Source organism: Rutilus rutilus (assembly GCF_951802725.1).
Source record: "Rutilus rutilus genome assembly, chromosome: 23".
In the NCBI taxonomy this organism is placed as follows: domain Eukaryota; kingdom Metazoa; phylum Chordata; class Actinopteri; order Cypriniformes; family Leuciscidae; genus Rutilus; species Rutilus rutilus.
Genome location: NC_140233.1, coordinates 16,594,819 through 16,612,353, shown reverse-complemented (window position 1 = coordinate 16,612,353; position 17,535 = coordinate 16,594,819). Strand labels below are relative to the sequence as shown.

The following is a 17,535-nucleotide window of genomic DNA, read 5'->3' as shown; positions in this document are numbered from 1 at the left end:
CGTAAGGGGTGTGTCGTTGCAATGATGTAGTTATCGACTCTTTGACCGTCTGTTTTAAATGCAGATCAATGTTCACGACTTCACGTTGCACAATAACAAAGAGGAAAGTTTGTTTGTCAAGGAACAAAGGAAGGACGAAACAATGTCTGCAAAGTTAACACGTCAGGAACCTGAACGTTACGTGTCTTTACGGGATCTTTACGGGATGTGTGTGAACGCACGCACAGATTCCAGAAAATCACTGGCAGTGTGAATCAACCAAAATCAAATTATCCCGGGGCACATTATCAGTGTATTTTCTAGAATCTCTGTGTGAAAGGGGCTTAAGAAATTGTCATTGCCCATCAAAAATTCATATTGGTTGACCTGAAGTGTAAACATCTGGCTTTGTAGTTTTTTCAAAACATTATTCTGTTTGTTTTTTAATCAGTCCAGCCCAACACAGTAACTGACTTAACCAATGGTGTGTGAGTTTGGGGCGGGGCTATATGTTTGATTGACCAATCACAGACAGGGGGAGTGTTTGGGGAAACATTTAAACATGATTATTGTTCCACCTGATGATGGTGGTGGTGCACAAATTTCACACTTCACCTCTAAACATAACTGAAGTTCAACAAAAGGAGTAGAGCAGTGAGGATGAAGGCATTTTGTAAAGGCACAGCAGTATCCCTTATGTCTTTGTGGACCTCCTCTGGTTCGTTCTTATTCTCCTCGTCCACGTCCTCTTTTATCATGTTGTCCTCTTCGGTCTCCTCGGGCTCTATGCTATCGCAGCGGTCTCCCTCGTACCCCTGATAACAGTGACAGTGGAACCTTTCGGCGAGCAGCTGGTACTCGTGCTGAGAGTGCGATCCGGTCACGGTGAAGGTGCCGTTCCGGTTGGACAGGATCCGATAGCTGCCTCGGCTCAGGTGCAGGTAGTGTGGTGCCTGTGGGTCTCGACGGACACAACGACCGTTGGACTGACACAGGAATTCGCTACAGACTTCTGCTGCCCGGGTTACGTTAGTAATGTACTGACCCAGTCTGTAGTTCAGAAATGCCTTCACTTTGGAACAGTTGTGCTGAGGGGACAAAGGAATTTCCAGGAAGTTAAAACTGTGGCATTAAACTGCAGGGAACTTGGTGTAAAGTTAGCTGGCAAGTGTATAGGTGTATTAATGCATTCTCTATTGGACAAGAAATCAATGTGAATGCCATATTAATAATAATAATAATTCGTTACATTTATATAGCGCTTTTCTAGGTACTCAAAGCGCTTTACAAGGAAGGGGGAATCTCCTCAACCACCACCAATGTGCAGCATCCACCTGGATGATGCGACGGCAGCCATATTGCGCCAGAACGCCCACCACACACCAGCTTACTGGTCGAGAGGAGACAGTGATGAAGCCAATCAGTGTATGGGGATGATTAGGAGGCCATGATGGACAGAGGCCAAGGGGCAAATTTGGCCAGGATGTCGGGGTTACATCCCTACTCTTTTTCTCATTTTTAATGACCACAGAGAGTCAGGACCTCGGTTTAACGTCTCATCCGAAGGACGGTTTCGGTTATTGTATTGCACTCACAATGATAAAGCGTATCTAGTATCTATGGCAGAAAATATTTAGTGCAGGCATCCTCAAACTTTTTGATGCCACGGACCCCCAAATTTGACAAATTAAACTTAAAGAGAGACATGAAAACAGTTAAATAAGTCGAATAAAAATAATGAATTAATCTCATAATTTCAGTCTTTAATACAAAGCAGGATCAAAAAGGTAAATTCTGTAAAAAAAAAAAACAACTTCCATACACCCTTTACAATGAAAAGTTTTGAAATGCCTGATCTAGGAATTGACTTCTTGAAGCAGATTTGTAACTGATAAACACCAGTCTTGACCAATGTGTAAGAATCTTCTGATGTTAACAAATCTTTGAAGATATAGGTATATGAAACAGTGTTAAAAATCTTACCCTTGAGGAAGTGAGGTTAAGATCCCCCCAAATGACAAATCCTGCAGCTCCCAAAGCAGCACTTTCTCCTATGGTATGTATCAAGTCATTCTGTAAAATGAAAATAAATGAGTGTGTATACATAACATCATTAGAATGTTAGTTCACTGCCACAGTTTCTTAAAACATAAATAGTTTTACTGAAATTATTCTAATACGTTTAAATGTAGTCATTGAGATAGGTGTGATAGTCAAACCCAGCGTTCAAACGTCCTTTTTAATATCCTCTATTTATTCTGTTGGACCACAAGAGGGAGCTCTTGATTTCAGACTCCATAATGGTTTGTGAGTATAGAGACTAGCAAAATGGGATGTTTACTGTAAGGTAAAATTGTATTAAGAACTTATGTATGATTCCCCTGGGTATACCCAAGAACTTGGGTATGATTCCCAAAGTACATTTTACATTTCTCATTGCACATATGCACTTACCTGAGTCAGAAAAGCCATGGCATCGTCTCGGTACCCCAGGCGTGTGTATACGTATGTAGGCAGATCATAGGGCAATGAGGTAAGGGAGGCCAGTCGCAGTGACTCCAGTACCCTGTTCTGCGAGAAGTGCAGGTTGCGAATGCTGTCTGTGTGGCTCTTGCGTATAGCGAGGGCTGGGAAAAGGGCAGTGCTGCTGTTCCACAGCCAAAACAGCTCGTCATTGCGGAGGCTCTCTTGTAGGGGGCATGTGCCGCTGTAGTTGTGTGCATGTACATTGTAATTGTGACAGTCAGGGTAGAGATATAAACCCCAAAGACCATGCGGACGAGTTTGTGTAGCGAGCTGTAGCGTGCCCTGCATGAACTCCATGGCGCTCTTCTCGAAGCGCAAGCGTGCCAGTTCCTCCACCTGTTCGTCGGTCACATTAAGGTAGGCCTGTTTGATCAGCTCGCGGGATTGCTGTCGGTAAATGTCTTTCTTGTGCCAGTTACGACTCCACTGTGGCCTCCAGAACTCCCAGTCGATCACGGCCAGTCCACGGAAGTCTTCCGAAGGGATGAAGTGCGCTATGTCTTTTCGGACTTTGTGAAAATGTGCTTCAAGACTGTTGTTCTGAGGTAGGCCTCCGTTGATGGGAACCCCTTGCTCATTGTAGAAAGGGTAGTAACCCAGGCGGTTGGCATAAAAGATGGTGACATTCTGGCCCGTGTGGACGGCTCGTGGACTGCCGCTGATGTGGAAAATATCAAGGCTGACATTGATATTGTACTTCAATGTACACATATCCAGCGGAGCATTCCAGGCTGCCAGGAAAGGCTTGCGGCCCACCAGAGGCAGCTTTGCAGGTTTCTGGCAAAAGGCGGAATGGACCAGGATCAACAGCCAGGAACAGATGATGGCACAGGCTACGGGCACAGTGTGGTGTTGCAAGGCCCCGCAGGGCACACCGGGCATTCTGCTACGTGACTCAGCACAGGCAAATGTCAATCATCCTGTGAGGGACAAAACAAGTCTGTGGTAAGCTAACAGAGTTATGCCATTTTTACACCATAACTGCTACATTTAGCATATGCTTTTATTCAAGGCCACTTACATTGCATTCAAGGTAGATATTTCATCAGGTCATGGAGGAATTGAAATTTGAACTTGTCGTTGCTTGTGTCATGATCTACTAACTATTTTAGCTACTGATAGCACTTAAGTTTAACTGTAGCTAAAATCAACATGAAATGGCATTCACAACCAGATTTGATCTATTTGAAATGGTTTACATCATTAAAAAATGGGCGTTGCATACCAGAACTGATCCAAACCTGAATGCGAGATTTCTAAAACAATTCCTAAATAGCTTTTTGGTTAACATTAGACTGTGCTTCTGGGATGATTTTATTGGACAAGTCATTTTAGAGGCAGAGCAAGTTATAACATGCAACATTTGCAATAAGAGTATTAAGGAAGTACATCAGTTTTGATTTCATGTTCATATTTTAAATGCTCTCTTAGTATAAACTTAAAATTAGCATTAGAATGCATCTAAATTCAATGGTGCAAACTTTGAATATATATTTTTGGCAATGAAAAAGTAATTATGACTGATTGTAAAGTAAAATACGGCTAAAATTCAGCTGAAAATTGTGAAGATTTTGCTACTGAGTGACTGTGTATAGACAAGAAATAAAGCACTGGGTTTGCTACTGACACAGTAGATTATGGCTAAAATGGCTAAGGTGTTCATGTTTAAGATGGATGTGATGCCCTAAGTCTTGAGCCAAGTTAAATGGGGAAAGTAGGGAGAGGTCAAGCGTAAACATAACATTTTGTGCTTCAGCTTGGTTTGAATATGAGTCAAATGTTACTTTGGGGGTTGCAGTCACCAGTCAAACCAGCAGTTAACCACAAGGGTAATGGCCAAATCCAGCCACATACTCTCACCAGTGTGGCGCCCACATAGCCATAATCATAGCTGCCCTCGCCAGATGCCCTGTCTGCATGATAGAGCATTAAAGACAAAGAAAAAGGTATGAATTTTATGGCATTAGATGTAAACAAATGTGAAACCAAATGGCATCTGCAAAAAAAAAAAAAAACTTTACTAACTTTACTTTTTTGTGCCATGCATTGACTTTTAACCAACCTGTGTCAAGGTGGATTTTAATATTATATATATATATACATATACACGTGTGTGTGTATATATGTACAGTATGTGTGAAGTCAGATACCCTCAAGTTAATCTAGTTAATCTGTTAATCTAATCAGGTACTGTATCTAGACCGAAATGACTAAAGGCTGAATTGCTAATTTTTAGTTGTGCTTTTGGTATAAGTTACTATTGGTTGTTTGGAGCGATCTTGCTCTAGTATATTTATTCAACAAATTAGAAAGGTATATGAGAAACATCAATTTGAAACATTTAAAGAATAATAAGAGAATCTTGAATTCAATTCTGAATGATACAGGCAACCAGTGAAACGTTCTGCGTAATGTGATTTTTCTGCGTTAGCATTCGTGCAGCTGCATTCTGAAGTCCTTGTATGTGTTTAATAGTGCTCTATTTGGTAACCCAGCAAAAACGCTAATGCAGTAGTCAAGTGTAGATGTAGCAAATGCATGAACAAGTTTCTCAGTGTCAGCAGGGGAGTGAATATCACATACTTTGGTGATGTTTCTGAGGTGATAATATGCTGTTTTAGTAACATTGCTGAAAAGTTTTTTTTAAAACTAAGGTCACTGTCAAACATGTTTCCTAAGATATTGACCTTATTACAGGCTTTTAGTAATAGAGAGTCAAGATATGGAGCAATAGATGTTCTCTGTGCGTCTTAATAACCGAAAACAAGTACCTCTGTCTTATCTTTGTTTAGCTGTAGAAAGTCCACAGTGTTATGCTCACCATGCAGTCCAGTAGGGTGGAAATTTAATTGTGGGCATCTGGTGCAAGTGAAAGATAGATTTGTGTGTCATTGCATACTGGTGAAATGAAATATTGTATTGATTAATTACACCAGCTAAAGAAAGCATGTATATGTTAAATAATAGAGGACCCAAAATTGAGCCTTGAGGAACACCACAAGAAATGACATAATGCCTGAAAGTGTAGGTACCCAGTGTAATATACAGTAGTATTCCTGGTTCTGAACCAGTCTAAGACCAGGATCTAGCAGAGTAACCAGGTTTAGTTCATCACATTAATTATGAACTTGTTCCACTAATGTTTAAGAGGCACAAGTTCCCAGATGCTTTTGTGTGATAATTTTTTAACAGTATGTAAATTGCTCTATAAAATTTAAAACACAAAAGCCATTTGTAAAATGAGCTTGAGTTGTCTACAACAAATGCCACACAATTTGATATTTTGGCATATCAAACAATGACATTTATTTATTTCAAAGAGTACCTCAAGTGTAAAAAAAAATGAGGACCACTGATGGTAAAGTACAGTATCCGAAACCTGGCTTTCGTTATTACAGTGTGGATAGTATAAAATAAAATAAATTATGGTTAACAGTCTCCAAGTTTGTTTAAACATGTTACATTATGTTCTTTGGTACCAGATAATCAGGAGTCTCTGATTTCCCTGAGCAAGGCATGGAACCAATCACTATGGCGGTAACGCATGCATTGAAAGGTTATTAGTGGCAGTCATGTGCTAAATCAGAGGTTGAAAAATGGGGTATGGCATGGAATGTTGCGGATAAAGGCAAATTGTGGAGCCCCGTGGTGGTTGTTATTGAGTGGAAAGAGCCTGACTGAGAGCGCTGCAGCTCCTTTTTCCCCTAGGACTGGCGGCGGGCCCGTGCCATGAGGGGGAAGAATTAAACCACTTCCTGCATAATAAGACCTCTGCTTGCACTGAGCTTCACAGATGATCTTCATGGTATTTGCGCATGGAATACCTTAGCACTTTTGATGACTTATTAAAGGCTTTACTTAAAATACTGTAATCCAGAACAGGCTTGTGACAAAGGTTTTTCACATATGATTATGAGATGAAGTATGCGAGAAGATTCAAGTGGCGGAATGAATGAATAAAACTTTCCATGGAGCTTTACGGTTAGCCATCAATGAAAACATTGGGGTATGGAGAATTGAAGTGATTTTGCCTGTATTTCAGATAGATTTATTTATCTTCGAGCTTCCTCAAACCCTCAGCCCTCTCTGGCAGTAATTAAGATACATGTGGCTTAGTGAGAGTGGTTTTTACAGAAACCTTTCAGGCGACGGCTTCAGAGAAGCCGCAAAAGGCATGGAGTCGACCTGATGCTAGGATTTCGATGCGACTTCATTCAGTCCCATCCAAATGTGAATTTGATCCAAATTGGAAACATAAATATGACCAAGCCAGATTTACAACAGGAGACAGAGGTTTCTTGAATCGCCATAAAGAAACCTCTGGGCTCCTCAGAAGATGTGTGGTATAATATCTGTGGCTCTGAGGACGATGAGTCTTCCCATTTAATCGTTTGATTGCCTCAAATTAAATGAGATGATGTTCTGTGACATCCGTAGCTTTGTGTCATTGAGGCAAGATCAAATGGAAAATATCTGCAAAGTCATTGGAATCCAAATATCACACACCAAGATCACAGATAAGAGGCTTAATTTGGTTATTTATTTCTGCATTTGATGCTCGAATGGTAAATAAAACCTTAAAAAGGGAATCTTAATCACGGTGGAACCCAAACAGTGTAATACGTCAGGTTAATCTGAGGACGTGTTTTGCTTTGAGGTGGATTGTTTAAGGATGAGTGATCTCTTGAAGATCAAAGAATCCTATTTTGGGCACCGCTGACACACTAAGCTACTTTTAAGTAAAGCTGACGGTGAAATGGTATACTGACACAATGTTTTCAATTTCACCTTATACCACAAGATGTCTTCACAATGATCATGGGTTCCTGGGAAACTTTGATGATAGAGGGCGAGGCTGTCAGTTTCTCCAGCGTCACTAGCCGTCGCCCAAGAGAAACGCTTCATCCGGAAGTACGTAATCTCATCTGTAAACCCTTCCCTCTGATTAACTCACTTCAAAATATTTACAGAGCCACTGTTCAAAGACCTCAGTGGTGCCACGGCACATTTCCTGACAGTAAACTTTAAATTAAACCCTTTGAGGAACACATATATTTGGAATGGGCTAATTAGGTTTTCTTTCATTTGATTTCCTTTGCGGAGAGGTCTTGCCCTGTCACTTTTACATTCAAAAAAATGTCACAACACTCTCAAATATATATTGACAGTGATATATTTAGGATGCATCGATATAAAAATTCTGGCTGATAATTATTTTCAGATGGATGTTGGAATTTTTTTTTATATAAATTTTTTATACTAAAGTCCTATAGTCAACAATTTTAGTCCTTAAAACTCATCTTTGATCACCAAAATTACATGTTAAAACGATTTTTCCTTGAAAAAAAAAACGTCATGCCTTAAAATAGCTTGAATGTAACTCTACACTCTTGCCTCATTTAGTATACACGGTCCCCTAAATATGCAAATTAGCCCCGCCTCCACTCACTCACACAATCTTAGAGATCCACTAGTTGACGTGATTGGTTACAAGGTAGTTTATGACGTCAGAAACGCCAGCGATTTCAAACCGCGTTTTTGAGAACATCTTTGGTTCACTGCAGTTTTAAGGAGAAAATACTCAGAAATAGCGTCGACTAATGAATTTGCACATGGTTTGTCTTAAAGCATATTAAAAACATCACATAGACAGATATAAACAACATTAAAAACTGGATTTTCACCACAGGGGGACTTTAAATGTATTTATGCTGTCTTAAAACGTGTATGGTTTATATTGTTTTCAACGAGTGAATTTATGCATCACAACATTCTAACATACAGTAAAAATCTCTAATATCACCCATTTATTGCGTCCCTATTTAAATTTCTTTGAAACCACGTGTAAACATCTTTGCCTCTAGGTGGCTAGGTGAAAAGGGCAAACATTGCTCTTTGACAGCTTTGGTATGTTGCCAAGACACTTTACAAAAAATGTATATTGCTTCACAGGTTAACACAAATCATGTGACTACAGTCATTCAAAAACATTTACTGAACTCTGGATACAAAGTATGTGCAGAAATGAAAACACAATGAATTACAGAGTATAGTTGACTGAGAACAACACAGACAACAATTTTAGAAACGCTATAAGAAGATGGAATGTGCCTACTTTCGTCATGCGCTTTATTTAGAGAGCATGCTGATGACAACAGGGTCATGTTAAATGTGTGTATAATAAATTGAGTCAGTAATTAGAAGTCACTCACCTGTAGATCCCACGCCGCTGCCTCTGTCACATACGGCTGATGATACACTACGCACACCTCTCTACATCTACAATACACTAGCATAGTTTTTCTCTGTCTGCTGAAAAGCCTACCCACATCTTACTTATATACACAGCGAAGAGAGAGAGACAGAGTTTCCTGAGAGGGAGGAGAAAACAACCACAGAGCCACAGCGAGAAAACCACAACACTGCGATTAGAGTAGAGAAGGAGGGAGGGAGGACTCCAGTCTAAATCCCATTGACTGAGTGTGCATGTGAAAGTACATGTGTGTGAGTGTGAGTGTGTGCACATTTGATCCTCCAGACAGTCTTACGCTCATCCACATCATTCAGCATTAGCCGAGTTTAGCATCCTCCAATCACCTGGCTGTGAGTTCACAAGAGGTTTTAATACACTACAGACACAATCAAGCCTTGTTGAAGCTCCGGGAGTGTTTTTCCTGCTCGATTTACTGTCCCATGTGGCTTGTGATTGTCTTGTTTTTGTCTCTTAGTCACTGTCTTTTGTGGCTATAGAGTATACATTTACCAAGAAATATGGCTGTAAATAAAAAAAACGAGAGGTGAGGAAACACTAAACGAGACCTAAAACAAGCAAAAGAGGAAAAAAGAAAGAAAAATTGCATTTAGATTCAAAATTGTGTATGCTCAATTCTCCTGTGTTTATATTCAGATTCTTTGTCGTCATCTGCTCAATTTAAGTTCATATAAAAAACACTAATAATTTATTAACATGTGCTAAATGAAATGTGCAAAACTGTGATGCCTAAATTCACATTTTAGCATTTAAAATGACTGGTATTAGTGTCTTAAATCTTATATTAGAATTTTAATATCAGCCTGAATTTTAATAATAGTGCATCTTTGGCAAATACACTTGCTAAACAGAGAGTGTGTGTGTGTGTGTTTTTATATATATTATATATATTACTATATATAGTATTATTATTTTGTGATCTTGACAAGAATTATTTATTTATGTTTGCACATTTACATTTTTCCATGCCTAAACACACACATGACCCCAGTTTTGGTTAGAATATTTTTTGGTTTGTTTTTTGTTTCCAAATAATCTAATTGCAAATGTCCATGGTGGGATCTCTGGAAGCATTAGTTGCATTCCTATGGCAAACCGTGCTAAATTACCATGTGAATAGTCTTATAGTCACCAAACTTTGTTAGCACATTTTTCATAAAAAACACTCCCTCCAACTCTAATTTAAAGACAGTGCATGAGTCCTGTGGTGCAGCTGTCTCTTCATTTTATGGGGTTCCTTACGATGCCGGGGTTGAAACGGAGATAAACACAAGGAATGCTGATTCTCTTCCTCAAACAAAGTCTCAATTCTCACCGAAACCATTGCACAATGTCTGAATGCAATAGTACTTGTCTTGAGTATTCAGTTCATTGTAAAACAATATATATATATAAAAAAGTTGCTGCCTTACATTTTTAGGTACAGTCAACTTGGATGTTTAAGCCATTTCAACTTAAATTACATTAAACTGACACAAAATAATCTTGTTAAAGCAATGTAAAAACATGTTGTCATAACTTATTACTCATTTCCTTTTTGACACTGTTGGTACCTGGAAACATGATACTTGATAGAAACTTGCTAGATCTTGTAGCAATTTCATGTCATTATCTAAGCATGAGGAAGTTAGCTGAATGGAGCTTGTTGACAGCCAAGAGTCACCAAGTCATCTGCTGTGTAAGGCGTTCAGTATAATGATAGGGTCTAGGTCAGTGCGTAGGGGTAGTGGAGGCATGTTGTCTTGGTGGACACAATTTTCAAACTAAAGGCCTTGCGCTGTTGTTCCGCTTGTGCATGGTCCTTTAGTTGTATATGGCTTCATAAAAAAAAAAATACCAAGCAAAAGCCACAACAAGCAGTCAACAATTGGGTCATTGATGTATAAGATAAAGAAAAGGATCTAGAAACACATGAGCCAGTCATTACATTCGAGTCGCATCATATGACGTTTTGAAAACTGTAGGAACCTTGTTCAAATGATTATCTGGCATTTTAAGAGAAGCATTAACCCAATTAACAAGAGCTCTAGATCTTTGAAGTTGTTTTATTTTATCATAAGATTGGATGGAAAACGGCAGCACAAAATGGTTTGACCTGGTCTTCATGTGGGAAAACCTACTTATTCAGGGAAATAAAATGTCATCATAACTAACCAGGACCACCAACACACCAAGAAAAGCTACTATAGATCCATTGGTTTCCGGATGCCGTGTTCTGACTCCTGGCTGCTCTCTAGCCTCCTCATAGTGCAGTCAAAGTGGAAATTAATTTATTCAAGAGGAGTTTATTCAGCGGCGGGAGATGAGGTGGTGGACGGCTGAAAAGGTTGGCGTGCTTCAATAGAAAACCACATTCCCACAGTTGAGGGACTGAGAAGGTCCTGTTGGGCCAGCACTGTGGATCATTGCTTGAAACTTCCCTGACCTATTGTGCCTTCAGAAAAAAAGCAGATCTATTCCTAGTGTACAACTGGAAGGTTGGTTAAGTTCGTCTGATTTAGGCCCCGTCCACACTACTGCGTTTTCGTTTAAAAACGGAGACCTTTTGCTACGTTTGCACCTCCCGTCCACACTAAAACGGCAAAAACGGAGACCCAAAACGGAGAAGTTTAGAAACGCCGCCGACCCGTTTTTCGTTTTGAATCTCCGGAGGGCGTTTTAGTGTGGACGGGTCAAAACGGAGGACTTTAGAAACGATGACGTAGTAGAGGCTCACGCTCGGCTCTATGATTGGGTGTCATCAGTCATGGCGTAGGCTATGTCTTTTCTAGCAGCTGTTGTGCAAGTAAATTCTGCATTTTACAATGCTAACTGCCTACATGCGCCGGAGGCAAGCTATTATTCGAGCGATCTGTGACAATTCCCGGTAAAATAGTGACAATGTGACAATTCCCGTGTGCAACTGACAATTCCCGATAAAATAGTTTACGTTTGACAATTCCCGGTATCGACTGTGTACATGGAGCGTCGGTTTTGGGTTAACCCGAGAAGAACCAGCGCATGGTGGGATCATTTTATCAATGAAGTTGTGTTTACACCGGCTCGCGCATGCCCAGTGTTGGTGAATGGTCACGTGATCCGCGTTTTCAGTCGTTTTAATGTGGACGGAGATCAATTCTAATACGCAGCTAAAACGCTGGTGTGGACGGAGATCGTATTCGGTTTAATTCTCCGTTTCTAAACGAAAACGCAGTAGTGTGGACGGGGCCTTAGTTACCGGTCTGTTTTTGTGTGAAATTGGAGTAACAGACCCACAGAATGTAATGAAATTGTAGCACGGCCTTGTCCGACAGGTTTACACGTTAATCCCTTTGGCCTCACTGATGTGTGCATGGCGATGTGCGATGTACTTAATGCTTTAAATGTTCAATTACCCATTTTGTCTTGTATAGTTGGACACTGGTGAAGAGTCATATGAAGTGTAGCTCGACCAAGCAAAAAAAACAAGTCCATGCTGCAACTTTTCTCACAACCATCCGGTCTAACTGAAACTCTAAGGTGAAACTTTCTGCATTTACACGTTCCCATGTTCTTGCTCTGTTCTGGTTTTAATTGATTAGCCCCTTTATATGGTAAACCCTGTGAGATGTGTTAACGTTGATTTAATACATGTAGCTAATGGATTAGCCTGATTTGGATCTAGATGTCTAGCTAATAAAATAAAAGATCAAATTATGATTCTGTAGATTCTGAATGAGAACTGAAAAGCAGCGTTAATATCGATGCTGAATGAGTGGGATCTGCAGAACTGTAGAGAAACCAGTGAGGTCTAGTTGAGCACAGTCATCAGATTCCAGACCTCAGGGCGACGTGCCAGGCCAAGTGGTCAGGGAGCCGTTTTTCTGGCATTGTACCATTCAGGAACATACGCTTCAAGACTCTCCCTCACACACTTTCTCTATCCAAATAAAGAAAACTCGCAAATTAGGTCTTAATATCTCATGTGTTTCTCCTACACAAAACAAAAGGTACAAAAGCTGTCACTGATACAACTTTTTATCCCTAAAGGGTGCATATTAGTACCATAAAGTTACATATTTTGTATTATATCTGATCATCATAGCAACGTGGATATGTTTGCATGAGCTCTCGGCACTCTAGTAAAGTCATGTCACGTTCATTTATATAACACTTTACACAATAGATTGCACAAAATCAAGTAGCTTTACCGTAATAAACATGAAAAACTGTGTCAGTGTCTCGTTTCATCAGAAGTACACTAAAAGTCTATTATCTAAGATGCAATTTCAGACTATAGTGCTTGCATAACATTACAAATATGTATTGTCTTTGTCCAAACAAAATCAAACTGAAGTAGCATTCGTTTTCTTATCCGAATTGAGACGTACATCCGAGTGAAACAAACTAAATGTATGTGGGGTCTTGGCTCTATCCAGTGGTTGTTGATTGGTTGGTTGGAGGCAGATCTGAATGCAAGCTTGTAATCAATTGTAAGAAAGGTGCGGGTTTTAAGTGGGCGAAAGGATTGAAGAAGTCTGGCATATGTCACCAGAGGCGATTGACGATTGGGTTGAGAGATTTATACTAAAACAAATTGAAAGAAAAAATATAGACGGATATAATTTTCATTTCATGCTGACTTTAAAGCCCATTTAAAAAAGTTCATGACCTGAGCTCTGAAAGTGCAAACTTTAACTTTAAGCAGTAAAATGTTCCTCTGGGAATAGCTGAATGGTTTAAATTTCAGAGTATAATCCTTAGAAGATTACAGTGAGAGAACATAATATCAGGGCAGTGAAACTGACATTGACTTGTTACATTGCAGAAGGGGTGACACAATGACAACAGTGGTGTTTTAGTCATTTTGGTTATATAGCGTCCAAGATTGGGCTGTGAAACACGCTAACAAATGGACTGTGTAATGAAGATGAGGTTTTTTTTTTTTTTTTTCAAGCCTTTCAAAGAGGTTTATTCAGACAGTTAGTAAATTACAGACTTCCTGTCTCCTGGTCAACTATAGCAACAATTAGCAATGACTGTGTGAGTGTGTGTGACACACCCCACGCTCTTCAAGAGTCACGCTAATGCTAGCAGTGGAAGTGTGTATGGGCTTATGTGAAAAAAATAGGCAATGGTTTTAGTTGGAGATGTGACATAGTGGATTGTGCACGTTCAAGAGATTGCGGGTTCGAATCTGAACTGCATCATGTTTCAATCCCACTCAAGTTCTTTCTCCTCTGTCAAAACTGTCCAGTTATATAAAGGAAGCTCCAAAAAATAAAGCGGAAAAAGCTTTAGGTTTGCACCAATAACCTCCATGCTGTCATATATTTATGTTATGATTGGATTTATATGATGATTGGAGTGTAATTTTTGTGGACATTGAACACCACATTTCCTTTGGTACAAAACCACTTTTCATCATTCAAACTGGGAGGTCTGTTTTATTAAACCTCAGCTTAGGAAATGCGACACTACTGTTGATTTAGCAGCACTTTAAAGTTTGTTGTATCGTGAATCTAGTGTTTGGTTTGCTTGTTCAGATGGGGCATGTCTTGCTGAGTATGAAGTGTTGTTTGAACTGCCCGTTTTAAGGGCAAGCAGGCTGGCATGTGATCTGAACCTCCGCAGTGAAAATAAAGATTCTTCCAATGTTCTCAATGTTCCTCACCCGAGTAGATTTTGGCACATGAAATTATAGCATAATTGTATGGAAATATTTGCTTCTTGTACTTCAAAAACAGCATTAACGTAAACCAGGTTATGAATCATTTATGGGGATGTCCTTCGAATGCACTTGATGATTACTGGAAAATTTGTACAAATTATAGAACCTTTTTATATAGATAGCACAAATATTTAATATCTTTGCAGGTGCTGCTTATGGGGCCTTTACATAAGACAATTTTAAGGGTAACTCTGCGACATCTTTTGAAAAGGTGCCCCAGTTACAGCGTTTTGTAAAACAAATTCTGAGAGTGTACTGTAATGCTCATTTAAAATTAATCTTTAAAAACAGAATACCAAAATATGTTTATTGCTGTGACTTTTCATTTTGGTTTTACAATTTACACATGAGTCATCTGAAAGTACAGCCTCAGCAACATTTGGCTTTTTAAACAACTTTCCGCATGTCAGCTTGAGTGATTTTGATTACATTTTTCAGAATTGCTCATTTCTCCACCACTAGTGCGACCAAACAAAATTTCAAAAACTTTTTTCAAACAGGTTTCCCGAAAACTCCTCATCTGCCATTGGTTGAACAAACAGATAGCCCCGCCCCAAACTCACACTATTGGTTGAGCCAGTGTTGCCATGTTGGGCTGCATAAACAAGTGGAATCATGTTTGACAGTCAGAGTAAGGGTTTACTTATTGCTGAATCTGCATATTAAGCTGGGATATATTATTTTGACATAAAAAATGACACACTTCAGCTTTAAGTCCCATAGAAAAACAAACAAGCAGTGGGTCAGTCAGAGACTTACCAGCAGCAGAAGCAGTAACGGGTGTCGTGGCAAGTGAATGAGGCGATGCAATATGTTTGATAGAAGGTGTTGGTCAATGCACAAGAGAATGTGATCTACATCTCCACTGTGGCTCATTAATAGAGCATTTTAATGGCCTCCTATAGTTAGCTCTAGAAGAACAATGTCAAAGCTATTCACAATCCATTCTGAGGAACATGTCCAGACAATGACTGAGCTCGTATTTTTAACCATAGGTCATAACAAATGAACCTTTGACTTGTAGCAAAGTAGTATTTTAACAGATGTTGCACATTTTAAACGATTTTCTACCAGTCTGTGGCACTGGTTAGTCGTGGATTGACACACTGAAAACATCAACATTGTACATATCAGGCCTGTGCCGGACTGTTTGTTCTGTATTCGGCAGTTGATCGGACGTTTCATTGCAGTTTGATTGAGGTAACTGCAATGATTTTTTCTTTTATATAATATAATATATAAATATCTTGTAATAGGCTATAATTAAATGCAATCATGTGAAATGCAATGATGTTTAATTTATCAGTCTATCTATCTATCTATCTATCTATCTATCTATATATCTATTTATCTATGTATCTAATCTAATCTGGGTGGCTGTTTCAAAATACTACAGAAAAAAATACATTTAGAGTCATTAAATTAACATTGACCCATTTTTACTCTAAACTAAGACATATACAGTGGCAGTGGCAACCAATATTTAATGTAATACCTGTCAGTGGGTAAGATAAATGGATGTGTGGCACATTTTAGCAACCCGGAACCTGTTATTAGTGGTGAGAGAGTGGGGTAATGTAAACTGGTAGTTTGTGGAGAAATTATGGAAGGGAAAGACGACATCACCAGCGAGACCTTTCCTTTCTCTTCAGTTCTGAGCTAAAGAGCTCCTGATAATAACTGCACTTTAGACTCACTCCTGACATGAAGACACCGTGAGGAATTAAATGATCAGTCGTTTATGTGCATATAAATATTTCAACCATGGTATTTACATAGTAGTGTACTGCAAGATATTTTCAAAAATACCAAGTATCATAGTATATCTAAAACATGTTTTCTGGACATTAGCATCCCATAACCTGGTATCAATCCAGCCCACTTTCTTTTCTTTTTTTAATCCATGTCCAAACAAAAACCATGGCAGTATGTGGTCAGTGTCCAAAAATACCATGGTAGTTTTTGTTTGTATTAATATGGCAGTGTTTGTTCCTTTTATGTGTTACACTGCAGTTTCATTGTACAAACTTTAAAAACAAATGATTTTGCTAAAATGTTATTCATTTTTCCATGTCAAATTCTGCACCGCAAAAATGCGTGATTGATTTCAAAAAGCGAAATGTTTCTGCATTTGTATGCTTAAGGAATGCTGAGCTTAAAGGGATAGTTCACCCATAATTTTCTTACCTGCAAGTTGTTCCAAACCTCTATGAGTTTCTTTCTTATATTGAACACAAAAAATATATATATTTTAAAGAATGTCTGTAACCTGACAGTTGACGGTAGCCATTGACTTCCATAGTAGGAAAAAAAATACTATGCAAGTAAATAGCTGCTGTCAACTGTCTGGTTACAGACATTCTTTAAAATATTTTCTTTTGTGTTCAACAGAATAAAGAAACTCGTACAGGTTTGGAACAACTTGATTTTTGGGTAAACTGTGCCTTTCACAATAAGCCTGGAAATCAAGGAAAACTTCTTAACGAATGGTTCAGCGTACATAAATCGCAGAGGGAAATTGTAGAATCTAAGGTACAAACGTATGATTCATTGGTCCATTAGTTTAACCACATTAATTCTTGTTGATGTTGTATTTAGAAATGTACTTCTGTACTTCATACGGTACTGCTCTTTATTGCAAAGGACACAAATACCCACCCACCCACCTAAACACACATACTGTACTGCTTTGATGTGGTCCACATAGAGCAAAAAACGTTGGAAATGCACCGAACGACCCCACTCTCCAATATATACTGGACTTTTTTCCTCTTAACTTCCCGGCAAGGGGTCTGGAGGTGCTTGTGTTGGATTTGTCTGTCCCACCCAAAACTTCAGGAATTCCTCCATCTCTAGATCAGGTTCCAGGTCTGTGTTTGCGAGTGTATCCTGGGCTCGGACCAACAGCTGTGAGGTGTGTCTCAGTTATGCATTACTTTGGTAGCCGAAAACCTTTCCTCACATTCCTGCTTCTTACATGCACAGCGATCCAGGTTCAACAAATAACATGAATGCATATAAATATGAAAATCCAACCATATGTTTGATGTGAGACGCAGAGAGTGTTTTC

The 17,535-nt window shown here is 39.2% G+C and overlaps 1 protein-coding gene across 2 annotated transcripts; it reads right to left on the bottom strand.

Moving 5' to 3' along the window:
* Positions 1-445: 445 nt before the first annotated feature.
* Positions 446-8,816, bottom strand: hyal4 (hyaluronidase 4). 2 transcript variants are annotated; one of them, XM_084397142.1, is made up of 4 exons: positions 8,718-8,816; positions 2,434-3,425; positions 1,963-2,052; positions 446-1,067 (listed from the first exon to the last, which is right to left on the bottom strand). In XM_084397142.1, exons 2-4 carry the CDS (start codon positions 3,385-3,387, stop codon positions 597-599), a joined length of 1,515 nt encoding a protein of 504 aa, XP_084253268.1. In that variant the 5' UTR covers positions 3,388-3,425; positions 8,718-8,816; the 3' UTR covers positions 446-596. The 2 variants fall into 2 exon arrangements, with proteins under 2 accessions (XP_084253268.1, XP_084253269.1); XM_084397143.1 differs by lacking the exon at positions 8,718-8,816 and adding an exon at positions 4,366-4,462.
* Positions 8,817-17,535: the final 8,719 nt, after the last annotated feature.

What these genes read in the sequence shown, in the direction of transcription:
- hyal4 (XM_084397142.1), bottom strand. Translation starts at nt 3,387, where the DNA reads ATGCCCGGTGTGCCCTGCGGGGCCTTGCAACACCACACTGTGCCCGTA. An exon ending in CCATGGCTTTTCTGACTCAG is followed by an intron (nt 2,053 to 2,433) that starts GTAAGTGCATAT and finishes TTCATTTTACAG; the next exon opens with AATGACTTGATACATACCAT. An exon ending in TTAACCTCACTTCCTCAAGG is followed by an intron (nt 1,068 to 1,962) that starts GTAAGATTTTTA and finishes TTGTCCCCTCAG; the next exon opens with CACAACTGTTCCAAAGTGAA.